The sequence below is a fragment of the Mastigoproctus giganteus genome, chromosome 2 (genome assembly GCF_048544385.1).
Source record: "Mastigoproctus giganteus isolate SK-2022 chromosome 2, ASM4854438v1, whole genome shotgun sequence".
Classification (NCBI taxonomy): domain Eukaryota; kingdom Metazoa; phylum Arthropoda; class Arachnida; order Uropygi; family Thelyphonidae; genus Mastigoproctus; species Mastigoproctus giganteus.
In genome coordinates, this window is record NC_143576.1 from 223,890,818 (window position 1) to 223,905,512 (window position 14,695).

A 14,695-nucleotide genomic window follows, 5' to 3' on the forward strand; every position below is an offset into this window, starting at 1 on the left:
TTTTTCCCTAAACTACCTGTATGGTTCCACCTAGGCCTATATGCCACCTACTTATTGACGGGTCACGGCCTCTTCAACGAGAAACTAACATCTCTGGGCCTCCTTCAAGACCCCAATTGTTCATGTGGCAAACCGGAAAGCTGGACCCACCTCATGCACGAATGTACAAACTACGAGAACCTATGTGGAAATCTAATAACAAGATTGACCTACGTGCCGCGAGGCCAGGAGCATCATCTCTTGGACACAAGCGAAGAATATAAGAACCTCACCAGATTTGCACAGGAACGCTTTGCCAGAAGAAGAACCTGTTCTGCGATCAGGAACTAAGGGCACATATATGGCACATGTATGCCTTGTAGCAGACATTAAACTTCGACAAAACCGGACTATGAGCAAATACACCAGCACTGAAACCTAAATTGTCTGACCCTACAAACCTACTTGAATAGGACGCACACCACACAAACGATGGGCTCACTGGATGGAAAAGGCACTGGACCGCCCTCCCTGATGATGGAAACAGGATCAACGGACCAGACCCATCCAGGATGAAAAAGAGACACTCCACGAGACACTACCCTGGTCGGGTATATAACCCATAAACGTGACTGACCTCAACCTACCTGGATGGCCACATAACCCATGAATGACATCAGGGAACTGGTTCCCACTGCTTCGTTGGACCCATATCTTTTTCCCCACCTTGAACAGCAGAGTTGCTGCCAGTGCGCCAATTGGCAACCGAGCTGGGCACTCTTTCCTGGCTTTCTTTCCACTCCACTTCCCTGGTGGGGGGGGGGAGGTGCCTGCCCTCTTGTCTCTTCCCTTCCTCGCCACCCCCATTTTTCCTCCTGGTGGGGCATGGGCATGCCCCACTGACACCTATTGGGGTCGCCTTCCCTATTGACTCCATATTTCTGTCTCTCCCCCCCAGTCTTTAGTCTCCCTCCCCTACTCTATCTACACAAGCGATTGCCCTACACGTCCAAATTACTGTTTGCCAATAGTTTCGACCTTTCAAATCCTAGCGCTCTTACCCCTTCCCCCCCCCACGCGAAAGATCAAAATTTTTTTTTTTTAATTTATTTATTATTATTTTTTTTTTTTTGTTAGGTCCTAGCCACTGAAATCTCAGGAAATTAGGTGACAGGACCTGCCAGAGTAAATAATTATAATGCTGGTATACCTGGCCTGCCTCCACGGGGCTGAGTGTGGCCAACGTTGGGCCTCAGCAGGGGTCCAGCGGCTAAACGGCCAAATGAACAACAGAGCACAACACTACACATGTACAATATCCACACACTTTTAAATCTCTGGCCTTTCCAGTGAACTGGCACACTTACAATGAAAGCAACGCGGAGATGGGGGAAACCCCTGGTGCTGCCTGATACTAAATACACTCTATACTCTCATCAACAAGCGATTTTCTTCCACAGGAGTGCCGTTAACATGATGTTTTCTGTTCGTTGCACCATTCTAAATACACTCTTGAAACTGTGGTGCGTGAAAAGTTCAGGAGACCTGCCATTTCAGAGATGCTTTGTCCAGCACGTCTTGCACCTACTACCGCCGACAGGGCTAGCCGGGTGGGTAACGTACGTGCCTGGCAAACCAAAGGTCGCGGGTTCGAATCCCGCCTCGGGCTTGGATCAGAGTAGTGCAAAAACTTTGGAAGGTGCATTATGGCCACAGAATGCCGATGCGCCAACTAACAAAAAAAAGCACCTACTACCATGCCACGTTCGAAGTCCATCAGATCACTCCTTTTCCCCATTCTTGCTACGGTTTGTTAGCTTAACTTATACTAGAAAGGTTGTTCTGCTGCATTTATGTCCACAACTGTGGTCATGTGACTTGCAACATTGTGAGACAAACTATTTGTGTGCACAGCAGGGGTGTATCTAATAAAGTGGCAGCACAGTGTATGTCTACATGTATTATAACAACGGCAATTTAATGTAACTTTAAGAAGCAGCACCCCCATACATCAGAGTCACAAGCCGCCACTAATGATTGCTATTCTATCATATAGCGTTGGAGAGGGGGTGACAGGGGACTAAAATCCCGTTGGGATGTGAAGAATTTTTATGGGTATTTGCACATCGTGGCAATCTACGCGGAGGGTTTCACGTTTTGTTCCCGGAAACTGAAGTCTTTCATCCAGCAAAAAAACAAATAAACTGGCCCCAGGATACATACTACACTGTCTGGTTTCTGACACTTCACCTCTGGAAGTGTCAAAAGCCAGACGGTGAACAGCAATTTATGACAGATTTATGGAAATTAAACCTCGCGGTAGGCTCAGAATAACTCAGAATTTTGGGTTATATGGCATTATGCAAAAGATGTACTCTGTTACATCAGTTGAATGATTTAACAAGCACGTGAGAGCTTTAGTTATGACTATATTAGCCAATATGTTTTACATGTTGTCTAACATGTAAAATGTTTAATTTAAAATTTGCGAAACAATTCCTTTTTTTTTTTTTTTTTTTTTGTATTAATAATTTCAAATAGATATTTACAGTATACCCAGTTATAAAATATAAGTACAAATTCAGTAGCTTTCGGAACACGTGTCCCTTTATCAACTGACAAATTTGAAATTATTAAACTATGGACCCCAGTACTCCAGGCCCATTTGTCACTATTTTTTGTATTAATGATGATTTTTTTTAACCCATCAGTGGTTTTACCATCAGTTTTTAAACTTAAATCAGTGGTTTCAAAACTGGTAATTGTAAATGAAATTACCGTTTATAAAAAGTATTTTACAGTCGAGTACAGAGGGGGAGGTGAGAAACGCAGTTTTTCATACAATGAAGTAGTTGTTTGGATGTTTCTTGACGCATCAATTATTTTGGTTATGACTCTCCATTAGGTGTGGTACAAGATATAATCTTTATCGTGTATTATGTCTGTCCATAATAACCATGAGGCAATTACCAAAGAACTACTTCAAGAAAAAAACATACAAAATTAAAAACCAAATTAAACTGCTAAGTGTTAAAAGATGAATAAGTTCAACATGTTATAATGTAATGGTAACGCTATGGATGATTATCTACAGTACAACAAAAAAAAAGGTCCAAGAAAATAAAATTTTACTTTGTTGTTGGAAAAAAAAAACTTTACAACCTGTACCACAGTACTCGCAAGGGAAAGTAAATTCCACCCGTTTCACAGTTTACGTTGAACTAATGAACTAGACTCGTGGCAGAGAAGAAAAATGCATGGGATGCATTTAAATTATCAGGCGACACAGAAGCCTGTGGCAGAGAAAAAAAATGCATGGGATGCATTTAAATTATCAGGCGACACAGAAGCCTATGGCAGACATAAGCTAGTCTCTAATCAAGTCACAAAGGAAATTAGGCAAGCGAAGACAGATTACGAGAAATCTTTGAAAAGGATGCTAAGAAAAACAGCAAGGATTTCTTTACTTATATAAATTCTAAAAGAAAGGGATTTGAATCAGATTGGTCCACTTGATATCGATGGTTCGACCGTTGATGATCCTGCTCAGAGAGCAAACAAACTAATGAGTATTTTACATCTACATTCACACATGAGGAGTTATTAAGGAAGGAAAATGGCAGAAGGCAGAAGGTTATCAAATTGTAGCAGGGTGCTTAATGATTTTGTAATAACTGAGAGCAAAGTGGAGGAGGAATTGTTGAAGTTAAACATAAGAATGGCACCTGGAGCAGAAGGAATCTATCCAGTTATATTGAAAGAGGCAGCGAGGGAAGTAAGCAAACCCTTAGCCATAATTATGAGAGCATCCTTGGACTCAGGGGAGGTCCCCACAGACTGCAGATGTGCAAATGTATCCCCAATTCACAAAGGGGGGATCGAAGGGTGACACGAGTAATTACAGACTAGTTAGTTTAACTTCTGTTCCGGGTAAAATAATGGAGTCACTGGTTAAAGATGCATTGCAGGATCATCTAGACAAGCCTGCAGCAATAATTCAGACACAGCATGGGTTTGTTAAGGGGAAGTCTTTTGTGACAAATTTGATTGGATATTATGATGTGGTTACAAAGGAACGGGATGCAAAAAATAATTCTGATATCATATATTTGGATTTCAGGAAAGCTTTTGACACTGTTGCACATGGAAAACTACTGTACAAATTGGAGCAGAATGGTATTAAGGGTACGTTGCTACAATGGATAAAAGGGTGGTTCAGTGGAAGAAGACAGAGTGGTAATCAATGGACGCTGCTTGTCGTGAACTAATGTTATTAGTGGAGTTCCACAAGGTTCGGTGTTGGGCCCGCTGTTGTTTTGTATATTTATCAATGATATTGATGAAGGTATATCAAGCTTAGTGTCGAAGTTTGCAGATGATACAAAGGTTGGCAGGGTTGTTAATGGCAGTGTGGTAATGCAACAGGATCTAGAAAATTTGGGCTGAGAAGTGGCAACTGAAGTTTAACATTGACAAATGCAAAGTACTGCATATGGGTAGAAGTAACCCGAGAGGAACGTACCAACTGTGTGGTACTACACTTAGGGTGGTAGAAAATGAAAATGATCTCGGAGTAATTGTGCAGTCAGATATGAAGTTTTCTGAGCAATGCAGACCGGCTGCAAGAGCAGTTCATGGGGTTTTGTCAATGATATATACAGGAATTTTTCTAGCAGAGAAAAGGAGGTAATTATCCCTTTGTATAAAGCAATGGTCAGGCCACGCCTTGAGTACTGCGTACAGGTCTGGAGGCCTCATTTTAGGAAGGATGTAGATTTGCTTGAGCATGTACAGAGAAAGGCAACAAGATTGATGAGGGGAATGAAGGGATCCTCTTACCAAGAGAGGCTTAAGTACTACAAATTGCAGCGGCTGAAGACTACGCACCTGCGAGGTGATCTGATTGAGGTGTATAAGGCCTTGAATGGGTTGAGCACGCTGAATTCTGATGGGATTCTTCCCCTTGCTCAGATTACGAACCTAAGGGGTCATAAATTCAAATTGAGGAAAGACAGATGTAGAATAGATGTGCGGAAATTTGCCTTTAGCCAGCGGGTGGTTAATTGGTTGAACAAACTTCCATCTGTCGTTGTGGAAGTTGATAGGTTAAATAAATTCAAGGAAGAACTGGACAAACATTTAGAGGGAATCGTTGTGTGAATTTTTTTTTTTTGGCTGATGCTACATAAGCTCATACTCTTGCTTTCTTACAGCACATGCCTCTATTACTATTACTATTGTAAACTATGAAACGGATGTAATTTATTTTCACAGATCTTTGAGCAATGCATGCACCATTGCTCGACCATATCTCTGATATAAAAACTAAGACAAACGATAAATTTGAAGAATTACAATTAATCCACGTTGAAACTGATTTGGTCTGCCCTTCGATGAATTTCCGCCACCCTTACAGATTATTTGGCAATACTTGTCTCTTCAGCCCATTCACCCATCCTACCGTCTGAAGATACTAATCGCAAGGAATTGATTTGTCAATATGTTGCTCAACTGAACGTCTAAGTTTATGGATGATACAAAGGTTGGAAGGGGCAACAAATGGCAGTAATCAGAGAATGCTACTGCAAATACAGAAAAATTAGGCACATGGGTTGGGAAGTAGCAACTGAGGTTTAAGATCGAAAAATGCAAAGTACTGAACGTGGGTAGCAGCAATCCCAGAATAACATACCAACTGTGTGGTATCACCCTCAGGGTAGAGAATAAAAAAGACCTGAGGGTAATTGTGGAGCCAGATATGAAAGTTCTCTGAACAGTGCAGACAGACTGCTGGGACAGTTCATGGGGTTTTGTCAATGAAATACAGGAATTTTGGCAGCAGGGATAAGGAGGTGATTATCCCGTTGGCAGTGGTTGGGCCACATCTTGAGTAATAAACAGAGGCCTAGGGGCCTCATTTTAGGAAAGATGTGGATCTGTTGGAACGGTGCATAGAGGAAAAAAGGTCTCTCCAACCAGGAAGATTTCAGTTCTGGAAATTGCAGCGTCCGGAACCTAGGCACCTGCGAAAAGATCTGATTGAGATGTTTAAGACTAAGAATGAGGTGAGTGAGTGAGTAAACTGAACGTTGATGGCATCCTGCCTCTGAGCAAGAGGCAGGATGCCATCAATAAACATTTAAAGGCATTACTAGCGACACTCAAGAATGCAATTGTCCATCTCTTTCCTTTATGTTAATCAAATCTTAGTAATATTCCTAACACTTTAGAGTCATATAAACTGTTTTTCTGTTTGTAGAGTTAATCTCGTTTATCAGCTACAACAGTTGTAGCAGCAAACGCACAGAATTAACTATCATATCGAGGAAAGTATCAAAGTAATCATTTCATTTACTAATTGCTTTGATACTTTTCTAAAACCTGTTCCCTCTGACAAATTACAAAACAAATAATAAACAGAAGCATAACAAAGACTTATGGAACGATGGAATGATCTTATGGAACGATCTTAATTACTGTTAGTGATATTAACCTAAATAATTTTAATGACCTGTTTCGAAATATCCAAGATTATTGTCACATTTTAATGTTTTCAAGGATTTTCACACCGAATTTTGAAATAGAAGTTGAGTCTATTCGATACTGTGAAGAAGCTAGGCCTTTCACAATTTTTCTTGTACGTGCCCGAAGAGGGAATGACATGATTATTATTTAGACAATTATGGCAGGCAATTGAGAGAGACAGAAAGTATGGTAACATTAATTACGTCTTCGCTGTGATCACGCTTTTAAGTGAACACTCTGAACAAATCTGTAATTAGTGCAGATTTTTTAAAATCTGACTGGATGGAAGTGAAAGTTTTGATTTATTAATATTTACAATATTATAATTAATATATTCATTCTAATGCATAATTTTTCCCTTCCCAGGGGCGATACTGCAACATTTCCCGTTGTCTGAAGCTGTCCATTCTGAGTGGAAGGCAGGAGTTCAAGTAAGTCAAGAAACGTGACTGTGTGCACATTAAAATTCCACTTATGTAGTCTGTCTTATTGTGCTCTGCGTTCTACATTTCTCCGTGCTGCTTTCTAAAGGCAAATAATCTATGGATTAAAAAATACCGAAATAAATTATTTAAGTCTCTTAGTTGCTTAGAGAATACTGTATTTTTTAATATGCTCCAGTTTTCAAAATTTAACTATTATTTTTCCTTTGAAGTAAAGTAATCGCTAATTAATACAATACTGTACTCTGTTTTAAAATTATACAAAATTAAACCGGTAAGTTACGAAATTATACTTTCGAAGTACCACGACTATAGCCAACCCAGTCTCGAAGATGCAACTCATTTACATCTCTTTTTATAATTCCATCAGTGTATATATATCCTGTGTATTCTTGCTTCCTTGCATAGTTTGGTCACTACTAAATACTAATGCTTTTTATCATGTTTAACTCAAAACAGTAGTCATTTATTTTATCATTTCTGCTCAAGGACTATTGGTGTGGCGAAAAGGATAATTTCCCAAGTGCACAGGTAGAAAAAATTAATTTCCTCTTTGAAATAAAACTTGACAATAACCAACCTTCAAACGGGGTGGAGGGGTGGGGTGGAAGAACAGTTTCCAAACGTGGGCGTGCATATGGGCCCATAAATTCACAGTTGCACCAAGTTTCACAGTCCAACCAAGTTTGACAAGCTTGAATGTATCCAAAAGATATGATCAAATATCCACCAATGACATTATTTTTTGAAGTAATGAGAATAACTTTTCCGGTTAATATGATAAAAATAATAATAGCAAGGGCTGTGCTAACAGATAGATAATAACAGATAAAGACGTAATGGCCTTGCACTGATTATTAAGGACTGTGGTGTGGGGAAAGTGTCTTGCTTACCCTGGTATGAGCTAGTGATATCAAACCTTCGTTAGGCGGTCAAGCTTCTCAATTTTTACAAGTTAGCGGTGCTATACTTATACGAAAATATTAGTGGGTGATGGAACCAAAGGGAGATACCCCATTTTATAAAATTATATAAATTTTTGTTTCTTACTAGCGAGGTGAAGACTGCGTACTCTTATGCGAAAGTCATTTCCATAAAAAATAATTAATAGAACGGCCTGCATTTCTATCAAGGGACTTCGGGCTCTTCTGGTCTAACCTTTGTATTAAGTGCCTAGAAGTATAAACACGTATCTCTACCCGCGGTTTAATTTTCTTAGGTCATTTGACTCATAAAGTACAACTCCAATTTTCTTGGAGAAAATATCAAATGCCTACATTGCAGTTGTTGTTAATATAACTTTCAAAATTTATCTAATTGCCTAAAACGGTTTCTAATGGCACTCTCTGTTACTGTTAATCCTGATACAAAACTCGATATACATAGGTTACCCCCTAAACGATTGTCATCAAGAACAGGTAAATGCTTCCAAAACAAAGTGCACTTGTGCACTAAATACCGTTGCACAGTCTTGAACTGTGCAAGGCTTACTCTAAAAGATTTAGTTCAAATTACTGACAATGAAAATATATAATATCATAGACCGAATGGTAAGAAGAGCAATGAAAAGCGATCACGTTATCGTTACGTAAAATGAATGTATTATTAACCTTTTTTTTGTAGAAAGACTGATATTGGCAGGGAATCTTTAATAAACTTCGTGTCACCACTCGGAATAACTCACATGGAGAAACACTGAGATTTATAAACTGCAATGGTACTTCTGCATGTAACAGGCATGTAATAAAGGATTTAATAATAATAATAATATGGACAACACCGAATCAGAGGAGAAAGAGCAAGAAGAAATACAATACAGAGTAGAGGTAGTGGAAAGAGACGAGGCCGGGAAAGAAGCTTTCAGCAAAAGATAGAAGAATTACGAGTCAAGATAGGCCAATATCTACGGGGTAATAGGAGTAAGAAATTAATTGGAAAAGTGAAGAGTATCCTCAAGAGAGACAGCGTCCACAGCAAACACAAGGCCAAAATTCCGAGAATATGATAATATTTAGACACACTGAAGCACTCCTGGTACTCAGCAAGAGACTAAGCCGATACGAAGAGAACCCCCAGAGGAAAAAACAAACGAATCTTCGCTGAAACCAAAGGTGTATCGGACAAGACTGGAAAGACGGAAATGGACCATCCGAGCAGAAGGCGATCGAGGAGTTCTGGGCAACATATGTAGCAGTGAAGAAAGACATAACAGCCGAGCTCCCCTGAATAGTACTAGAACGGAAGAAAATCAAGGACGTACAAGAGATGAGAGAATGGGAGATTCGGAAGGAAGAAGTACAACAGTCGATCAGAAAGTTCCACAACTGGCGAACTCCAGGAATACATAACGTCGACAACTACAGGTAGAAGAAGCTCACTTAGCATTAGCATTAGTAGAGGCATATGATGCAAGAAAGCAAGCTTATTCAGCATCAGCCAAGAAAAAAAAAAAAAAAAGCACAACCACTACTCCCATTTCACCCCTCCGTTCGTTCGAAATACCTGTCCAGCTGAGCCTTAAATTTGTTTAGGCTATCAACTTCAACAACAAGTGATGGAAGTCTATTCCACAAACCAACTGCCCGCTGGCTAAAGACAAATTTCCGCACATCTATCCGACACCCGTCCTTCCTCAATTTGAATTTATGCCCTCTCAGGTGATTATTCTGAGCAAGAGGAAGAATCCCATCGGCATTGAGCATGCTCAAGCCATTCAAAGCCTTATACACCTCTATCAGATCACCTCGCCGATGCCTAGTCTCCAGACTCTGTAATTTGCAAAACTTAAGCCTTTCTTCGTAAGAGCAACCCTTTGTTCCATTCACTAATCTTGTTGCCCTTCTCTGTACTCGTTCCAGCAGCTCTACATCCTTCTTGAAATGAGGCCTCCAGACCTGTATACAGTACTCAAGGTGTGGCCTGACCAATGCCTTATACAAGGGAATAATCACATCCCTATCCCTGCTAGAAAAATTCCTGTATATCATTGACAAGACACCATGAGCTACTCTTGCAGCTCGTCTGAACTGCTCAGAGAACTTCATATCTGCCTGCACAATTACCCCCAGGTCCTTTTCATTCTCTACCACTGTCAGCGTAGTACCACAGAGTTGATACGTTGATCTGGGGTTACTGTTTCCCATATGTAGTACTTTACATTTGTCAATGTTAAACTTCATTTCCTACCTCTTAGCTTTGTGGATTCCAGTTCAAAATGGACATGTGAAGCAAAGTGTGAAAGAAGTACAATCTTCAAGAAGTATCTGAAATATATATATATATATATTTTTTTTTTTTTTTACTAAAATACAGTTTTTTTGGTGAGTCGGTTGGTTAGTTATTGTAGTATTAATATTAGTATTAGTATTAGCAATGGCCACATGGTGCAAGGAAGCCTATGGCTTATGCTGCACCAGCCAAAAAAAAAAATAATAATAAATAAATAGAATAAAATAAAAAAAATAAAAAAATAATAATAAAAAGAAGAACATTTTTAAAAAATAATAATAATAATTAATAAGAGAAAAGGAAATAGACAACCTATACGTTTCCCTCCTCCTGTAGGTAATTATCCGGCTGACCTTTGAATTTCCCCAAACTGTCAGCCTCTACCATCCAAGTAGGTAGTTACGTACTGTATTTTGTAATTTATAACTCGTTGGCTACAATAAAACTTCCTGTAATCCAGTCTAAACATCTCCCCCACCCCCCAAAAGTAACCACCTCATGTGCCTGCCAGGTATCGAACCTGGGACCTTCCGCGTGTTAGGCGGATGTGATAACCACTACACCACAGGCACACATATAATAGGTTTTAAAGCGCATCAGCAACTTAGCCATATTGCGCCACCCTATATAATATGCCTGTAAATTGTGTGTCCTGAGGTCGTTTTACTGTTTGATGGATGAAAAAGTCAAGTTTGAATCTATCCAAAAGATATTGATCAAACCAAAATGTATAATTTATCCAACAACGATATTATTTTTCGAAGTAATAAAGAATAGCTTTTCCAGTTAATATGATAAAAGTAATAATAGCAAAGGTTGTTATTAACAGATAGATAACAGATTGAGATATAATGGCCTTGGACTGATTATTATTAAAAGCTGAGTTTCCGGGAGAAAAATCCATGCTACCGTCGCCTGAAAACAACTGAGCCGGTTGAAAACGACCCATAAAAATTCTTCGCGTTATTGACGGGATTCGAACTCAGGTCTTTTCCACCAGATGTAGGGAGACGGTGATTATATCAATATGCTACCCACGAGGGAAGGTGCAATTCTTTTAGTATTGCATTTCGTATTTTATTTATTATTGCGTATATTTTTATTTATTTATTTATTTTTTTTTTATGAAATCCCAAACACGAAAGGTATTTAAACCTATAGTACTTGGTACCGTGCATGGGTTGAAGGAGAAGTATGGGGGGAGGGGGGCGCCGGAAACTTTGCTCTAGAGACTAAACACGGGTTTCACCACTTCAAACCTACAATAAGCAAAGTAGTGGTATTGCACCGGTTGATGAGAGTCATCTACCACCTCTAAATGTATACTATATAGGGAGGTGTGTTCATTTGTAAACAAAAGATCAGTTACAATTAAATCGAACTCTATTCTAAATGTTATTTTGGATTGTTCAAAAACATACAGCATTCTAAATGACAAAATAAAAAGACATATTTTGGTAAACGACCATCTTCTGAAGGTCGTTTATTGTGATCTTTTACACGCATGGATGGATGAGCAATCCATTTACAATGCTTCTATGTCTCTAACAACTAGGTTCTTCAACCCAAAAACAGTAAAAAGCGACCATAGAATTCATTAAATTACAGACAGGATGTATTGATTCCTCAAAGCCTTAGTTTGCCTCTGAGTATATTCTAAAACAATAACAACGGTAATTTTCACAACGATTAATTTTTATTTTCGTGTTGTGTTTATTTTATAGCATTATTTAAATGTAATTTCCATCTCTTTGTTTTTTTAATTTGTAATGTATTAAAAAACCTCTGGCGGTTGTCGTATGGGACTGATTCCCCAGGGAGTAATTGTAATTCATCTTGGTTTGAAAATTTCCTTGGCCATTTCCCTAATTTTCTTGGAATAGCGCCCTTATCAGAAATGGCCATATGTTCTATTGTCTATAGCAAATGACAATAGCCCTAAATAACCTTGGCTAAAATTATTCCTACTCTCTGAAACTAATAAATCTTTTCGGCAAGGTGTGTAGAACTTTCTCACTTGAACTTCTAATGGCTTGCTGGCAGTAGCTGGTTTCGCCCTTTAACAATACCTGAAGTAGAATTGCACGCTTTGGGAGAGTTGAAAAAAGATTGAACCACGCGATTAAATGACGCACTATTACACAGCCGTTGGTGTGGCCTTCCCCTTTCTTAGCCTATCAGTGCGTGCAAGAACGTGAAGGTTAATCACACTACACGTTGCTCTGCCGTGACCTGCCCTTCGAATTGTAGTAACCATTTCAGTAACGGAACCGGAAGTAACAACATACACACAAACTGGTGACCTTGAGGTACAGTAAGCAGACTCTACGTTATATTCTTTCGTAATATGCCGCTCGATTTCGTCTTGTTCTCCGGAATGTCGGGAGTGGTCACCTGTACTTGTTCGGTTCCTTCTTTTATAGCGAAACAGCTTCGAGACAGGGCGGAGTAAGGTAAAGACATGCTAAACGTGAAGTGCAGCCAAGTAGGACAAGTACTTGGGCTGTCCTGGCCGTATAGGCTTTTCGTCCACTACTGTTTCATTCACTGGCACTTGTTCCTTATCTGAACCATGTAAATATGAAAGTGGCATAATAACCTATATTCGGCGTATAAACAGGCAGGGCGGTTGCTGACAAAAAAAGAAAGTTTCACCTCCCTAATATCCCTTTCGTGTGACCCCTCTACAGCTTATGACGTCACCAATGTATGACTCGTTTTCAGCATAAAAATACACCACACCTTGGGTTTAAGCGAAAACGAAATCTTTTACAGTCGTTTGGCCTTGTGGTCAGTTCTTTTTTCCCACGGCACACCTTGGGATTCCATCAGCTAATTCTCCTTTGTATAATTTCTTACAACTTTTCTCCTTTTTTCCAGTCATCTAAATTTTTTTCCGAACATGGGATTATTGCTAATATTAAGCAAGGTCTCCTGTATTGCCTTTACCTTGAATATGTGTAACCGTGTTTACAAAATAGGTTTTTACAAATGTTAAACCACTAAGCTCCTTCCTGTACTTTCGAAAGCTGTGAATTTCCTCGGACATGATTTTCTTCGAATGGTGCATCGCTTCCTCTCTGGTTCAAAGTGTCTGCATTATGTCATTCCGACAAGCTTGCGGCACAACCCATTAGCAAACGTTTCTGCTTCATCATTGAGATACTTGGGAAATGACATCGCTCAGACTCTTCTGTCTTCTGTCTTCCTATGACACTTGGAACCACCTCGCACATAGCAAGGTCTTCTTGTGCAATTTATACGTCCCCTATGGCAGCTTAATCGACACGATACGGCAACGTCTGCCACTCCTTTGGAATGGTCTAGGTTTGATTCCCATGGTTGACTGGGGGAATTTCGATGTCCTCTTCAATCGACGGTGTAGTTGTAGTTAGCCGATCTCAGGCGGAAAGAGAAGGGTTCCTCCCTTCACGTTATTTACGAAGAAACACCTTTCTGACCGCCAATATGCAAAACGGCAAGCAAACATATACATCTACAAGCAAAATACACAAATACAGATGTACGTGATAAGCTCCAATGCTGTTAAAATAATATGTAATGTACTGCAATCTGTCTTAGATAACAGTGTAAGTAGACCCATGGCTGTTACCGAACGTACTAGGCACACAACTGTCATTCACCGACCTGCCCTGATGACGTTGCCTGCATTACGTTTTCTTCTGAGATAACTGTGGGCGATTGTCTGGGAAAAGTCATCCTTCAGAGTTTTTCTTCCTTCCCAGTTACGATTTATCCATTCGTACACTAGTAGGAGTAACGGTTTTCGACGAACACCCTTTCTAAACGCCGGTGAATTTCTTTAAAACTGGTCTTATATGAGTGCAAATGTGATGGGTTTCGTGCTATGTTTTAAGTACATTAACTTAAAAGAGTGGTATTCAATCTCTTGGGGGGGGGGGGCTGAGAGATTCAGTTCTGGGACTTGAGGTACTATTTCTTTTTCTATTGCGAAACAAATAATTGTAGGAAATATATGAAGTTTGAATGGGTGGTAAGAAAAAAAATTGCACTACCCAGGGTCATGGAGTTGGGAGTTAGACGTAATGATTGTGCTGTACTGGCAGTTTTATATGATAATCGAGCTGACTTGAGAAGTACGTGGGTGGGATAAAAAGTAATGCCTCTTATTGCATAACTGTTGAAAGAATACAGATAAATCGAAAAGATAAAAACATTCTTATAGATAAAAAAAGTTTTCATTCATTCGATACTCCATTTTTCTACATGCCCCTCGCCTATTCCGTCCAGCGCTTAACAAGGTTCTTTACGCCATTCAAGTAAAATTCTTTCGGCTGACAGGCGACTACCTCCTCACGGCTGCTTTAATTTCTTCATCGGAGTCATATCTGTTAGCTGGGAAATGTTCTTTTAAGCTTTGGAAACAAAAAAAGGTGTTGTTTTTAGTTCAAATCTGAACTATACAGAAAATGCAAAACAACTTCAAATCCCAGCAAAGAAATTCTTTTTAATGTTTCACAATTGTAGTGATTTCGCTC

The 14,695-nt window shown here is 39.5% G+C and overlaps 1 protein-coding gene and 1 non-coding gene across 3 annotated transcripts in view; one reads left to right on the top strand and one right to left on the bottom strand.

Annotated features, from left to right (window-relative positions):
- Nucleotides 1-14,695, top strand: part of LOC150090170 (uncharacterized) — a 40,430-nt gene that overhangs the window by 18,166 nt on the left and 7,569 nt on the right. For both annotated transcript variants that reach the window (XM_090389763.1, XM_090389762.1), the window contains exon 3: nucleotides 6,871-6,935. In XM_090389763.1, the coding sequence (XP_090245889.1) occupies nucleotides 6,871-6,935 (65 nt within the window). The remainder of the gene's footprint in view (nucleotides 1-6,870; nucleotides 6,936-14,695) is intronic.
- TRNAV-AAC (transfer RNA valine (anticodon AAC)) lies at nucleotides 10,675-10,747 on the bottom strand. Its single transcript has one exon. It is a non-coding gene; the product is annotated as a tRNA-Val (tRNA).